Here is a 16,436-nt window from a genome sequence, read left to right on the forward strand (position 1 = left end):
GGTTATTAAAAATAAAAGCTTTATACTTTTAAATCTTTAAAATACACTTTAGCATAACCTACACTATTTTATCCTATAGTAACCCTGTGAAATATTATTTTCCTCACTTTCTAGACGAAAAAGATAAGGCTCAGATGTATTAAGCCACTTGACTGATATCACGGTTCAGAGCAGACCTAGGACTCAAGCTAACACTGTGAGTTTCCCACCCAGTCTCCTTACTGCACCACCAGCACCTCTGCAGGCTTTGAAGCCCTGCTTTTTGAGGCCACGCTTTTTTTTTTTTTTTCTTCTGGTAAGCAAAATCTGCACCTCCCAGACAGTACATTTTTTCAGGCTTGGCATGATTTATCTTGCTTGCTTGGCATGCAGGCATCTATTACATAGCTCCCAAATGTGGATTTATAGATGTTATCAGAAGTCAGTTGTAGGTTTTGTGAAGTGATTATACAGGTACAGTCTTATTTTGCTAAATTTAACAATTTAGTGTACAAGGAAATATGAATAGGCCAAGAGATAAAAGCTTAGCTGACAGTGTTTTAACATCTAATTACGTAAAGCAGAGAAGAGAGCTGTACTCTTAGACTAAAGCTGGTAGAGTTGTTGTTTTCATGCCTACGGACACTTTAGGACCCGTCTGTGATTTGTGGTAAATATATGAAGGAAAGATAGTCCAACATTTGTGAAAGATATTTTAACATTTTTTGATAAAAATGACTGCCCCCAATATAAATAACATTGATTAGAGTTTCCTTTCAATTGGCTGCTCTGTTATAATTAACATTATTTTAAACTCTGCATCTGAAAGATTTCCAAGAAAAGTTAGTTGCTAGTTTTCCTAAGGCAAATGAAGAGATAAGTAAACATACTATTCATGATATCAGCTTTCCGATGAAACAGGAGATGATAAGGATAAAGAGAGTTAAAAACAGCTCTTTCTAAGAGGAAGGACAGTAAAAACGGAATAAAAACCTTGTGTGGGAAACCCAGAGATGGACCTAGGAGCTCTCCCGGCTCTTGCCCAAGTTTGAGAAAGCTGCAGTGTGTAGCGTCCCTAGCCGAGGGCGAGCCCGAGGTGCGCTGGAGAGGGCTTGAGCCTGGCTAGCTCATTGTTCTAGCTCTTCTCCAATGTGGTCAGCAAACAGGATTGTCTGTAAGGAGGAGCAGAAATTGCGGGTTGGTAGGTGTCCAGGTGCCAGAGTGGTCAACACATTTAAGCAAAGAAGGTGAGCTTGTAGGAATAAAATATTTTCTTTCAGGCCACAGAATAAAACCTTCTGGAAACTGTCTCTGTTAGGACACTTAAGTTGCTTGCAATGGTGTAACAGATATTTACTTGATTTTTTAAAATAAAGATGATCTTTTCCCCTCTCCAATTTGCCCTATCTTACCAGAGGTGGAGGTTTTAGTTAATTCAAACATTAATAAAATGTTTGTATTTTTACAACAAAAAAAGAAGAGCTTGGAAGAATAGGCTAAATCTCATCTTCCCAGGAGCGTGAATCCCTGAGTTCTGACATCAGTGGCTCCCTATCTCTCTGGTGGTTGCACCACTTAATTGCAGGCAGTAGCCACTTTTAAGAGCTGAATTAATATTTTTCTATTCCATTTTGCTTTCCAAAGAATGCTAGAATTATACATCCAGGGTAGAGTTGAAAGTTTGGGGGCACGCATTTGAGATTTTAAAATTATTAAGTTTCCGAAATACTTATATATATCAAATAATACAAAGAAAATGGAAAGTATTTTTCCTGTCTTGTTTCCTTTTTCATGATCAGCATAATAAAAGAATCCTTTGGCATGTTTCTAAGCATGACAAATCAATAGGGTATTAAATTAGAGGGGAAATAAGAAATTTAAATTTAAGCTGATTGAAAAATCCAGCATTTTATGTGCAAATGAGTATAAATTTATGTATACATATGCATATATCATATGTTTCAGGTACATATTAGATTTGTAAATGGAAATGGTCTATGTGGTGAATGTTGGCAAATAACATTCATTTTTAGGATTACCATGAGGAAAATGGGTTTACATTTTACTTATGTATGAGAGCAGTTTTCTTTTCACTTTCAATGTAACGTTGGACTCAAAATCTGATAAAGGTAAAATTTCCATTATTTTGATAATACTTACATATTCAGAATACATTTGTTTATTTTAGGCTGAAAAACTAGTATAATTATTATGAGTATTGATTGAAACAGCCTCATTTTATAAGTGAACAAAGATGCATAATCATTTTGGTTTCTCTTATGGCTTAAATACTGTCATGTTAATACTACACATGTGTATAGTGTGCTATATTTTTAAAAAAGGTAAGGAATTGATTGAAGAATTTTCTTACTTTAAGGCCAAAATCAGGGAGTTAAATTTATAAGACTAAGGAATTCCAATGGGAAAAGAAATAGAAAACATTAGCTCAAAATTTAGCTAATTCAGATCCTTCCTCATACTAACTCTATGCTGTTTAGACCTTTGGGAAATTTTGGAAAACATAGACTTACATCTTTCATAATCTATGAATTTAATATTCTCAATTTTCTACTTTGTTTTACAGGAAATCAAACAAGCACATTGAACAAAGTACACAAATTCAACAGCTGGGAAGGCATTATGGAGAGGTCCCGTGACATTTTCTTCAGTTTTCTCTAAAAGGAGCTAAAGAACTGATTAAATGTACTCTTAGACCAAATATTCCTTTAAAAACATAAGTATAATTCATTTCCTGAGAGGCATGTATTAAAACATGTGATATCTACTTACTGCTTTTTTTCTCTTTCTAAACTAAACTGACATGGAAATAGTTTGAGAAAAAATTTAAGAAATGGGTACCACTTTATATCGAAAACATAATTTCTCACCTAAGTGTTGGTACCTGCTCATTTTTTTTGTCTCAGTTAGTAGCAACCTCTTCCTATAATAATGGTCCCTTACCTGTCATGGTCCATCAACAACTCTAGCTACTACTCTCTTCCCAATATACCAATTTCCTAGAGACATCTATTTCACTGGCCAGGTTGTGTTGTTGCCTTCATATGTCATCCTGCCTGAAAGATGTTAGCTTCGTTGAAAGGGGGGATGTTGAAAAACAGTCTTCCTGTCTTGATCCCAGTAACTTCCTTTTCTCTGTTACTTCCCAACCACAGGGCCATGACTGGGCACCATGTCTACCCACCTATTGGAATTAGGAATAAATACAGAAGAGTTCAATTTGATTTAGCAAACAGTTAAAAAAAAATTAAAGAGTTTTTTTTAACCTATCCCCTTTAACAGCAAGAACTTGTATAGATTTGTCTTCAAGAAAATTGGAATATCAGATCCGTGAAAACAGAAATAGAGAATATGGAAAATATCGCAAAACTAAGTATTTTTTCTAGACCGTTCAAATTGTTCAAGACAATAATTTCTTTTCTCAGAAACATGCATAGTCTGGCCTGGTTACCTCGGGAACTCTTCCTTTTTCCCTTTCTTTTTCTCCTTACTTCTCTTTCTCTTTCTTAAGTTCATGTATGACTCCCTCCTTCCCCACTCCCTCTAAAAAAAAAGTCACTGTAGCTGCACTTTCCAGAGATTAGAAAAATTAAACCCTGACTATTGAATAAATGACCACATTTAGCATCTCTGAAAGTACCCTAACCCTCTCTGTCTCTTCCAATTAAACATTCTTTACTAAACAATAAAATAAACCCCACATTTAACTGATTCAAATTTTTTCTGTTCTTTCCCTGCCCCCTTATTATTTCTGTAATTCTATTTTTCCTATTGTTCATTTTAAGCTTGCAGTATTTCAACTACATTTGGATTAAATAAGCTTTTTGTGATCTGGTCTTGAAATTTAACCACCATCTACAGCAATAGGTTATGAAGGAACGTGTTTTAAGACTAACAAATGATTTGGTATAATATAGCCCATTTTAAGCTGGAAAATGTTTCTAACAACATAGATTTTCATGTGTGAGTTTTGTACCCAGTTTTGTTAATTTATAGTTTCACCCAGAATGTTTTTTTTTAGGATCTTTTTAAATTTAGAGCTCATATTATTACCTAATTGGTAGTAAGCCACCTAATTTTCAGCAAACAAAGGACATAGTTATTAACATTCTAGTTTGTAAATCAATTCTGATTAGTCCACGATAATTGGTTTGATTAAATATTACTATGTCAAGCAAGTGGCCCAGTATTTTGGTCATTAAAAAATCCAAATTGGATTGATTGTTTGTTTATCCTGATTGGATGGCAGTTGGCCTGCTAATTTTCAATCAGATTGGGTATATCACGTCAGTACACCATGCTTTCCATATGCTACATTCTGAAAACTCAATCACTAAGACTCTTTGCCCTCTAGCATCTTTTTCAGGGAGTCTTTTACTTCTGTGTTCCTCAGGCTGTAGATCAGAGGGTTGAGCATGGGAATTACAAGACTATAAAACACAGAAACCACTTTGTTGTACTTCCACGAATTCCCTGCTTTGGGTTGCTTCAGGTACATGAAAAACAGTGTTCCATAGAAGATGATGACCACAGTGAGGTGGGAGGCACAGGTGGAAAATGCTTTGCACTTGCCTTTGGAAGACTGAACTTTTATAATGGAAAAGAGGATGCAAATGTAGGAGACGAGGACAGTCAGGAGGGATCCAGTGAGATTCACAGCAGAGAAGATCAAGAGGTGCTTCTCTTTGTTGTGGGTGTCAGAGCAGGAGAGGGCAAGGAGAGGGGGGTCAGCACAGTAGAAATGGCGGATGACGTTGGAGTCGCAGAAAGACAACTGGAAAGTCAGCACTGTCTGTATCACAGAGTTTAGGAAGCCATAGGTATAGACCCCTATCACCAACTCCTTGCAGACCCGCTGAGTCATAGTGGCTGTGTAAATCGGGGGTTGCAGATAGCCATGTAGCGGTCATAGGCCATCGTGGCCAAGAGGAAGCATTCCATAGTGGCAAAAGCCCTGGAGAAGTAGAGCTGAGCAAAACAGCCCAAAAAGGAGATGGTTTTTTTCTTCACCAATAAATTTTGCAGCATTTTGGGCCCAATAGAAGATGAATAACAAAGATCAATGAAAGCCAGGCGGCTGAGGAAATAGTACATGGGGGTGTGGAGCCTCGTATCCACCTTGACGAGCAGGATCATGCCAAGGTTTCCCACCAGGGTGATGAGATAAATTACCAGGAATACCACAGAGAGGGGAAACTGGAGCTCCGGATGGTCTGTGAAGCCCATGAGGACAAATTCTGTCACTGTGGTACGATTGCCTCTAGACATTTTGTTCTCTCTCTTCTTGGAAAAAGAAGAAATATGGCTTTAAAATGGTTAGATACTTAAAAACAGAAATCTCTCACCTCTTTGTTCCAGAACCAGGTGACAAAAATTTGGCTTCACATTCCCAATGGTTAAAGGCTGTCATTAGCCACAGGGCTTTATTCTGCTAAAATAGACTTAGAAAAGTCTGAGCTCATTCACTTTCTTTCTTGACAGAGATTGACAAATTGACCTCCAAGTTGCACTGTTACACTCCCAATATTGTACAAGAATACTGTTTTTCCCACAAACCAAAAGTTTTGTGAAATTTTAAATCTTTGCCACTGTAATGGTGAATATTAGTAACTCACATTCTCTTGATTTGTGCATTTTATAAAGTTATGAGCAAGGGTTGGCATTTTTTCAAGCAATTATTTGCATGTGCATTTCTTTTTCTATGAATGGTCAGTTCAGTTCCTTTGCTAATTTTTCTATTAGGTTGTTGGTCTTCTAAGCATTTTATTTATAGGAGCTCTTTGTTTATTAAAGAAATCAGCTATTTGTTTGGTATGTCTATTGCAAGTCATTTTTCAGTTTGTTAGTTGTCCCTTCATGTTGGTATGGTATTATTTCTTTGTGCTATGCAGTAAGCTTTAAATATTTTGATGTCAAATTTATCAATCTTTTTCTTTTTGAATTCTTACCTTTGTGATATGGTTAGATAAGCCTTTCTCAATTTAAAATTATTAAAAAAAATTATCTCATTCTATTCTAGAGTTTTACTGGATTTCATTTTTTTTTTTTTTGTGAGGAAGATTGGCCCTGAACTAACATCTGTTGCCAATCCTCCTCCTCCTTTTGCTTGAGGAAGGTTGCCCCTGAGCTAACATCTGTGCCAGTCTTCCTCTGCTTTATATATGGGACGCCGCTGCAGTATGGCTTGACAAGTGATATGTAGGCCCGCGCCTGGGATCCGAGCCTGCTAACCCTGGGCCACCGAAGCGGAGCGCGTGAACTTAACCACTATGCCACGGGGCCAGACCCTGTTTACATTGCAATCTTTGATCTATCTGGAGTTTAATTTTGATGTAAAGAATGAGGTAATAAATTCTTTTTATTTATTTATCCAAATAGTTAGCCAGGTATTCTAATGTCATTTGTTGGTGAAATCACTTTCCAGTTGACTCCGTTAATTTAAAACTCTAGTCTTGTTTTATAGTAAAACATTTGTAAGTACTTCGATCACTTTAGGATTATTTTTTCTTCATAATCTCTTCTAGAACCTGGACCAAACATTTAAATACAATAGCTTTATAATTGATTTTAATATCTGGTAGCAAATTTTCTGGCTATTCTCACATATATATTTTTCCAGATGAACTTTAGCATCTGTACTTCCAGGGCACTGTTAAAAAATAGTGACTATGGGGGCAACTTTTACCTTTCAACTTCTTGAAGGATGCTTCAGGATTACATTGAGACTGTCAGGCATTGCAGACAGAGAGAATAGCCTGTGCAATATAACAGTGTAATGATGTTTGAGAAAGACAAGGCAATAAATAACTGCAAATGTTTGGTGTGGCTAAAAACAGGATCCCTAGGAGCAGGCCCACCTTTGACATTAGCAAGGTCCAGGGAAAGAATAACAAATGGGGGCTCACATCTCTTATGCCTAAATATTTAAAAGTTAAAAAGAAATAAAACAAATTAATAAAATATGTTCTATCCTCCCTCCCCAACAAATATACCCTTATAATAGAATTCTAACTATTAGACGAAGTTAGAACTAGAAGAAGTTAGAATTCTTGGGATCCTTGGAGTTCCACACTAGAATGAGATGGCGAGAGGAGAATCTTTCTCCAGCCCACATATGTGGCTGCACATGTGTGGACATGCCAGCCTGTGTACATGCTCTGTTTACACCCCTGCAAACAGCCATCCCTTGACTACCCTTAAAGCCTAGGTGTATGAACATCAGCAGCGTGGTTCACTCTTACAAGGTGATCTAGGAAAGAAGCACTTGTAGGCTCTGGGAGTAAGTTGGGGGTCATTTGGGTAAGGAATTTTAGGGACGTTTCACCCGGAAGATGGTCTAGAAGGGATGGATAGAATGGACTCCAGGTGGGTGCTTCCCCTTGGCCTTATCCCATGGGGTGTGGTACAGTAGGAAGAGGCCTAGAATTGCCCTAAAGAATGGGGCCACCACAGGGTCCCTTTTTTTTGGGTCTAAGGGTAGTACTGGCTGTAAGTGAATGATAAGAAACGTGGCTAGGGTGCATGTCTAGGCTAGATAGTTGAGGGCCTCTTACCCATAATAAAGAATTTGGTCTGTATCCTGTAGGAAGTAGGCAGCCTTTGAAATGAACTGAGATGATCATTGGAAGATGGAAAGAATTTCAAAAGGTGAAGGATGGATTAGAGGAGAGCATTGTAGGAAGGAACAATGGAGCAAGTTGTTGAGTCAGACGGCTCAGAGCATGATTGAGGGACTGTGAGCATCTTTTAGGGTAAAAGTAAGTCCATGTGAAAGAGATTAGTGATTCTAGAGCCCTCAGCCTAAACTACACTGACTCCCACTTAACGATTCCTCAGTATTTATTCATTTCATGATTTTTTTTCCTATTTTTTTCTTGCAAATTAGACTCATGAGAAAATTTTAGGCATATTATTTGGTATATGCCTAAAATGATAAAATTTTAGGCATATATTAGTAACACTTAGTTTGTTCAGGCACTTTAACATTTATCGTTGTGTTTAACTAATATATTCAACCTTTGATAATTCAGAGTGTTGTTTTGTTCTTTATGTTTGAACAATTCAAACAACTTTGTTGAATAATCTAAGGAATATTCTTAACTCTAGGAAATGGGGGGGAACATGAACTACTTTGAGAATCTGATGAAAGCTAAGGATCTGTTCCTAGGAAAGTTTCACTCATACAAAATTTTGTATGTAATTTCAGAAGCTTTGTGAATTTATCAGGTCCCTGCTGCTGTGGTGTCCTCATAGAATGACACACTGACAAAAAAAAAAAATCCCTAAAAAATCCCAGCTTTTCCAAGTAAGAATCAACCAATCCTTCCCTATTTGCTTCTCCAGCAGAAGCAAAGTTCAGTTCTCCTAAAGCCTTGTCCTCTTCACTGTCCCAGAACTGAAGCCCTTCTCTTGCTTGCCTTGTAGTTTTTACTACAACAGCCTTAGAAGTAAGTGCAACTTACCGAGAACCTATGGAACAGTCAGTCAGGATTCCCAATGCCCTGGAAGTGTCCACTTAGAATATTTCCAATCAGACAAACAGGCTTCTTCATGGCTGAATGGAAGGCCTGGTTTCTGTGTTCCACACCAACAAACTGGTATTTATAAAGTTAAAGTGCAATGAGTCTATTATCTCCTGCTATTCCAGAGCTTCCTGGGTAGCAAAGGAACAGTTTATACCGAGTTCCTGTGAGATATTTTACATTTGGATTAAACCACCTTTGGGAATTAAAATCCCTGAATCGTTCTGGTAACTAAAGATGACTCAGGTTATGATGCTTTGGTGCACATTCTCAGGATGACTTCCAAGTCTAGAACTTTTGGTATGATGGTTAGAGACAGCCTTCCTCCCTTGGCAGGACGTCTGCAGTGGGTGGTCTTGAAGCCATGGCTGGGGTGAGGGCCCAGTGACAGTTTTATAGAGGACTAGGTAAAGTTATGCAAAGATTGTATGATGAGGATGCACATATAGTACGTTTTTGCTTGCAAAGGAAAGACAGTCTTGGCTAGCATGTTTATCACAACAGATAGTGTAACAGAAAATCAGTCTTCATTTTTCTTACTGTTAGGTATTTCTCATTGAATCAAATTAAGGAGTAAAATCATATTCAAAACCGGGTCAGAGACTAAGTGTTTATTAGAATAGTCCCATAGACCTCCCTTCCTCTTCTCTCCCTTCCCCATTCCCTTCTGGATTGAAATTGGGGCAATCAGTACTGTCTGACGTGGCCAGGCTCGGTTTTTCAATGCATCTGGTCTTTCCCCATGGCCACTAGGGAAAAGAGAGCAGAACCCGGTCCTCTAGGTCGTTAATTGCAGCGTCTTAGCATAGCCCTTACAGTATTGCTCCAAAGAACACTGTCCCCAACCTCAGCTTTCAAAGCAAGGCAGAGCTAAGGTGAGAGCATTCTCCAATCAGAAAGTGCGTTTTCTGTCTCTCAGCATTCCCCAAGTTCATTAATTCACACCAAAGAGGAGGAAACTGGAACAGAATTGTGTTTGTGTCAGGCCCAGAGGCATGGTTCTAGTGGCTTTTCCTGGTCAGTTTTGCCCTTTTAAGTAACTTGTAGCAGGTAAACTATTACTTTTCATTCTGGTTAGAGGGGAGGATTTTGTAGACTATATATGCTGTAGAGTGGAATGTAAGTTTGATTTGCTGATTGACGAAGTCGTGATTTTGCAAATGCCATATTTGATCACAGGTTACCTTGACAATAAGCAATGGTACTTCCATTCTCAGAGTCCTTAAGACTGTACACCTATCTTGAGTAGTGACTAACAGGTCTGGAGTAAGGGACAGAGTCAGTGAGTCAGCTGAATTGCTGCCATTTATGTCACATTTCATGTCTAGTCCCAGTTCAAATGATAATCTATCTAATTTTTACCAAGAATTGATGTCTCTCTGGAATTCTCATTCCATAATGAGCCAATTGTAGGACTTGCAGAAAAGACTTGTTCTTGCAGAAAGCAGATGACATTGTGCATCTTGTCTGGGAGAGTGTCTAGCAGGGGGAATATAAGGAAAGAAATTGACATTGGGGGTCTCACAGAGCTGAGAAAAACTGACCATGGCACTTTTGAGCCAGTATTGACACCCTATATTCCATTGCTCAGCACAACTGGGAAAGAGAAGTCCTAAGTCTAGGAGTGTCAGATAGTCACCAGTGAAATTCTAAAGAAAAGGAAGGTGTCTTTAAGGATCCACTGGGTCATGAGACGTAATTCTAGTTTTTAGGAAGGACTTGTAGTAAAGGAAAGTGCATGTATGATTCATGCATTCAGCTGGGGATACTCTTTGAGAAAGTGCATTTTCTAGGTGTGCAAGACTCTCGGTTGTGTTAACTCCTGAGGGTGGTGACTAGTAAAAATGTCAGAGGCATAACTCAAAACCACTGACACTTTGTTCTACCACAACTAGGAACCCATATGGATTTGAGGATTCTTTTCATAGAACTGTGAGTTGGTGGGTGCTCCGAGTTACCATGTTTGCCCTGGAGTGGCTGATGTGCTGCTGTTGCATTTGGTTTGAGACTTAATTATACATTGAGATTTCTCTTGGTGAAATGTTCCCATATTAATACAGAGTGGAGTAAGTTAAACAACCAGGAATGTCCACTTATAATTCTGTCCTACTGTTACCAAAATTTAAACAGGCCTGGAAGAAAGTTGGTGTTATCATTTGACTAGAAAAGTTCAACCTTCAGAGTAAAGGAAAGATCTTTCACCCTGGGTATTTGCTATCTTTGTATTTGTGAGCTGTGCTTACGCTGTAACTTCCCATTAAACAGCTTAGCCATCTGACTTGAGGAAGGTCTCTTCTCTTTATCATCTGAGAAAAGAGACACTCTGGGCTGTGATTACACAGGGGATATTGCAATTGAAATGCTTTATTGATTGCATCTGATTGAATGACATCAACACATAGACCTATGGGATTTGTTCAATAATGTGCTATAATAGAAAATTATTTTCCAAGAAAGTGATTCACATACTACTTAGAAATTAAAATTAACTTGATATATATTTTCCTTCAGTTAGAAAAGCTCACAGATGAGAGTAACTCAGAATTTTTGGCATTTACTACATAAATTCAAAATAAATAAGGTGTGTTATGTGACCTGAGAAATGAATACCTTCTGTATTTACCACTCATAGATCCTGCAGGGTGTAACAGAGAAAAAATGAATGGTGAAAATTTTTATTTGAGAAAACAGTAAATAAATAACCACTAAACAAATTTTCTAATATGGACTATTATTTTTGTTTTATGTAGAACATTTTGCTTTTCTGCACTTGATAATTATTTTCCTAATTAAAACATATTATTTCAGTTTCTGAGGCCAGGTGACACCAAACAGATTGGGATCCAGTTCGGTTTAATTATTCACAGCAAGGCTTGCTTTCCTTTGATGCACATTCAATGGTCTTTTTCTTTGGCACAGTCTCTGGGAATTTCCTTCCCCCAGAATGCCTTGAGGCCTGTGACAGAGGATTCAGCATGCTGATGGCCATGGTTACTTGGTCCAAGTCTGGACAAGACTTGAGCCAGTTTGTTTTGTAATCTCAAAGAAAGTTGGAAAGATCCAGGAATGAGAGGTGGAAGATGTAGCTAAAAAGAAGCTTCAGAGGGGAGAATCCTTGGGACTAAAGCCAGGTGGGATACCTGGGAGATGAAGTCAGTCCTAATAGCACTGGTGATCTTTACAGAGACACTAATTAAAAAGCTGGTTCTCTTTTGAGCAAAATCGCTAACAGCCAAGAGCTAGAGACCATGGGGCTGTGTAAGACCAAGAGTTGGATGATGGCCCAGTCAGCCAGCAGCAGCAGAGAGGCTACCATTTTGGGTGTCCTTGAATTCAGTGGAGCCCAGGCCAGCAAGTTATTTTGAACTTCTTTAGACACCATGACTGCATAGCTCACAAGGTGACCAATGAACATGGATTGCCCATAGGATACTCTGGACAGCAGACATGATCCCTGGTGAGTGGGCATGAAAGAAATGAATGTGTATAAAGGTGCCCATCATCACAATGGTTGTTCTCTGTAAGATGAGACTGCAGTATCTGGAGGGAATGGAAGCCCCCCACATAGACTAAAATGTACATGGGACAAGGGAAATTGCAACCAAATTGGGGTATCAGGGTTGTCTCCTGTTTGCAAACAAGGATGATGACATTCAATGCTAAGAAAAACAGACAAAGACCTTTCTTGATTTTTTGGGAACCCATGGAGGAGGTGCTTGGGTCTGGTGCACTGAAGTTCTCCAGTAATTTTGTTTGTTCTTGAATTTTTTTCTTCTGGCTGGACAATGAAAAAATAACAGACATTGAGGAAGACAATGAATAGTCAGAGAGATTGAGATTAGGTATAGATAGCTTTCCTTCAGCACATTTGTGGTGTTAATTCTGCAAACATAACTCCCACATCCTTAGTGTGTACAAACAACACTGAACGTGATTTAAAAAAAATTTGGAATGATTTCTCACTTTCTAACCATGGTAAGTATAGTGTGGGGAATTCTTACTTCTGGGATTCTGGAGACGTGAAATCTCCTACGATCATCATTCTAAACATTTATTCTTATCACTCTGTGTTGTTGACATAAACATCAAAGAGGAAGAGACTGAGATGAATCTGAACTGATGACAGTGGAATGGGAAAGGGAGCTCCTATCTTATTCTTCCATGTAAGCAAAAGGGAGAGTGCTGCTTGGGGAAATATGGTATCTTAAGGATTTTTTCTAAGATTTAATGAGCAAAATGAAAAAAAAATAGAGAGATTAAAACCAAAATCTGAGAAAGAACTACGTGTGGACAGCAGGTCAACCTGCATAACACAAGAATTTGGGAGGACCTAAAGTCTGTAGGTGAGAGAAAGATAAAAATGTAACTCTCAGGTTGTAGCTGGTAAGACTGCAACTATATAACTGTAAAAGTAACTGTTAGGAAGTGGGTGGTCAATTAAATTTCACTTTAAATGAAAGTCATTCTTTAGACATGAGATTAAAATGCTATAATCATCATATTAATTATTTTTAACATTCTACTGAAGTATAGTGTACACAAAGATGGAAAAATGCATATAAGTGTACAGCTCAATGAATTTTCACACAAGCTGAATGTATCTTTGTAACAAGCACTCAGATCAAGAAACAGAACATTATTAGCACCTCGAAAGCCTCTCTCATGTTCCCTTTAGTTTTGTACATTTTTGGGTCTTTATATGAACAAAATAAGAGAGTGAGCACTCTTGTGCCTGGATGTTTTGGCTCAACATTATGTTTGTATGGTTCATTTATATTGTTTCATGTAGTAGAGATCATTCCCATTGCTGTATAGTATTGTGTGAATTAAACAACATATTTGTCTTTTCTACTGCTGATGGAAATTTGTGTCATTTTCCAGTTGGAGGCAATTACAAACAGTGCTGCTATGAATATTCTAGGATATGTCTTTTGGTGGACATAACATATGCACATACTTCCTAGGAGTGGAATAGATTGTTCTTGAGATATATATGTGTGTGTGTGTGTGTGTGTGTGTGTGTATACACACCCATCCTAAGATACAATGATATGGGTATAGATATATAGATATAAAGATATAGATATAGCTATATACTGTTAGCATATATATAATCAAATAGCAAAGTGGTTATGCCAATTTTACACACCCACTAGCAGTGTATGAGAGTTCCAATTGTTCCACATCTTCAACATCACTTGATATTTTTCATCTTTTTCAGTTCAGCCTTTTTGGTGTGCAGGTAGTAGTTTCTTGCTGTAATTTTAATTAGCATTTCTCTGATAATTAACGAAGTTGAACTGGCATTTGAATATGCTCTTTTGTAAAGTTTTAGTTTGTGTCTTTTGCCGTTTTCTGCTTGGGTCGTCTACCTTTTTTTACTGATTTGTAGAAGTCTTTTTAGATTTTGGATGTGAATCTCTTCTCAGCTACATGTATTGTAAATATCCTTCCATTTGGGGGTTATCTTTTAATTCTCATAATGATGTCTTTTGTGAACAAAAATTCTTCATGTGAAATTTATGCTTATTATTTATTACTTTGTCATATTTTATAGTAAAAGTACAATTGAATAGGTTCACGGACATGTCACCTGCCTTTCAGTGGCCACAGTGATAGAACATACCTGTGGGGATGACTGAGTCAAAAACCTGGGTCATCTTCCACCTGATGGTGGCATACAGAATTGCAGGCACAGTGCATGCATAGAAAAAGAACTTCCTCCCCAGGAGTACACCAAAACTCAAGTGACAGAAAAGACAACAGTAGATTTCATAACCCATTCTTTAAATGCACTATTATTACTTCCAGAGATATACTTGAAAAAGGATCTATGACCCAATGGATCAAGGAAATTATGCCAGAGTGAAAGAATTTATTTTCCTGGAGTTACCCAGTCTTGAGGGCTGAGCTGGGTCCTATTTGTCTTGCTTTTGGTGAACGTGACAACTCTGATGGGAAACCTGCTCGTCATGTTTACAGTTACCTGTGAACCTCACCTTCACACCCCCATGTACTTCCTGCTCTGCAATCTATCTGTTCTTGACATCTGCTTTTCCTCCATCACAGCACCTAAGGTCCTAACTGATCTTCTATCAGAGAGAGAAACCATCTCCTTCAATGGTTGTGTCCCTCAAATGTTCTTCCACCTTCTGGGAGGTGTAGATGTATTTTCTCTCTCTGTGATAGCATTTCATCGCTACATAGCCATCTCAAAACCCCTCCATTATATGACTATCATGAGTAAGGGACGATGCATTAGCCTGGTTGTAGCCTCCTGGGTGGGGGCCTTTGTCCACTCCGTCGTGCAGATATCTCTGGTGCTGCCCTTCCCCTTCTGTGGGCCCAATGTTCTTGAAATTTTCTACTGTGATGTCCTAGAGGTGCTGAAACTCGCCTGCGCTGATACCTTCACTCTAGAGCTCCTGACGATTTCCAATAATGTATTAGTCAGTTGGTTTATGTCTTCTTTCTCCTCATATCTTACACAGTCATCCTGAGGATGCTGAGGTCTCAGGCAGGAGAGGGCAGGAGGAAAGCCATCTCCACCCGCACATCACTGTGGCCATCTTGCACTTTGTGCCATGCATCTATGTCTACACCCGGTCCGTCACTGCCCTCCCTACAGATACTGCCATTTCTGTCACCTTCACTGTCATCTCCCCTTTGCTCAGTCCTATGATCCATACCCTGAGAAATCAGGAAATGAAATCAGCCATGAGGAAAGTAAAGAAACAACCAGGGCATTCAGAAAGGATTTAAATTCTATGCGAATGAGATAACACTAAAATTTAAAGACAAATATTAAATTTCACTTTCTCAAAATGGGAAGAGATCATATTAATGCCAAAAGCAAAGGAGCCTCTATGGATACCTTGGAGTCCTAAAAGAAATTGTTCCTTTTGGATGTGCTGGGGACCCGTGGGTGATACTGCTTCAAGGAGAGACCCATTCATGTCTTCCACTATCCGTTTTCAATTATTCATGCCACAAATATTTACAGAGCGCATATTATGTGCCCGACAGTGATAGGGTTCAGACTGCTGCAGAGAGATTAAAGACAGTCACTGTCTTACAGGCATACTCCAAGATGCTTTGATGGAGATATGAACAAAGTGCTGTGGAAATATTGTAGGCACTTTACTTGACAGCTTCAAAAGACATCTGACTTTTTCAAAGTGAGTAGACCTTTTCAAGGGGAGAAAGGCTGAGAGGGACAATATAAGCAAAGAAATCAGTATGTGCAGAGGGAGAGAATGGTGTAAGAGTGTGCCACGTTCGTGCAACAGTGAGCTCAATGTAGCCATGAAGCAGTACACTTATGGAGTCAATACTGGTACTTGACATTTAAAAGGAAAATTCGGAAGGAAGAACTCCATTTGTGGTCCCCTGATCAATGCAAATCCATGATTTCTACTGGGAAGAGAGGATCCTCAAATCATGCCAAGGCCATGGTTTCCTCCTGGGCAGAAGGAGTTAATGCTGTAAGTAGGAGTATTCATAAAGAAATAACACTGATGGGTAGAGGCTGTGGACAGCTCACCTGGATTTATGAAAAGCTTAAGCAAAGACAGGTGCTAAGCACTCCCATGGGAAGCAACTGACTTCCATTATATAACTGGATTACCCAATCACAGGCTGGACAGGCCCAAATTTCTCATTGTTTCTGTTTCTTGCTTTTGGGTTTTTTTTCATGCTTCTTTGAGATATAATTGAAATATAACATTGTGCAAATTTAAGGTGTACAACATGTTGATTGGATAAACTTATATATTGCAATATGATTACCACCATAGCGTTAGCTAACACTTCCATTGCATCACATCACATAATTACCATTTCTTTTTGTGGTTCTCATTTTTTCTGCACATAGAGACCTCAGAACTTCTTTACACTTCCCACTTAATATGTTAGAAG

At 38.4% G+C, this 16,436-nt stretch overlaps 1 protein-coding gene and 1 pseudogene across 1 annotated transcript; one reads left to right on the top strand and one right to left on the bottom strand.

The window, feature by feature from the left end:
* Positions 1-4,330: 4,330 nt before the first annotated feature.
* LOC101397364 (olfactory receptor 5M5-like) lies at positions 4,331-5,265 on the bottom strand. The gene is given in 2 exon segments (XM_014786367.1): positions 4,331-4,878; positions 4,881-5,265. Coding segments are annotated over 2 exon segments (933 nt in total).
* Positions 5,266-14,360: 9,095 nt separating this feature from the next.
* Positions 14,361-15,281, top strand: LOC101408679 (olfactory receptor 4D9-like; annotated as a pseudogene).
* The last annotated feature ends 1,155 nt before the right edge of the window (positions 15,282-16,436 follow it).

The sequence above is a fragment of the Ceratotherium simum genome, chromosome 7 (assembly GCF_057802395.1).
Source record: "Ceratotherium simum simum isolate JZ-2026a chromosome 7, ASM5780239v1, whole genome shotgun sequence".
In the NCBI taxonomy this organism is placed as follows: Eukaryota; Metazoa; Chordata; class Mammalia; order Perissodactyla; family Rhinocerotidae; genus Ceratotherium; species Ceratotherium simum.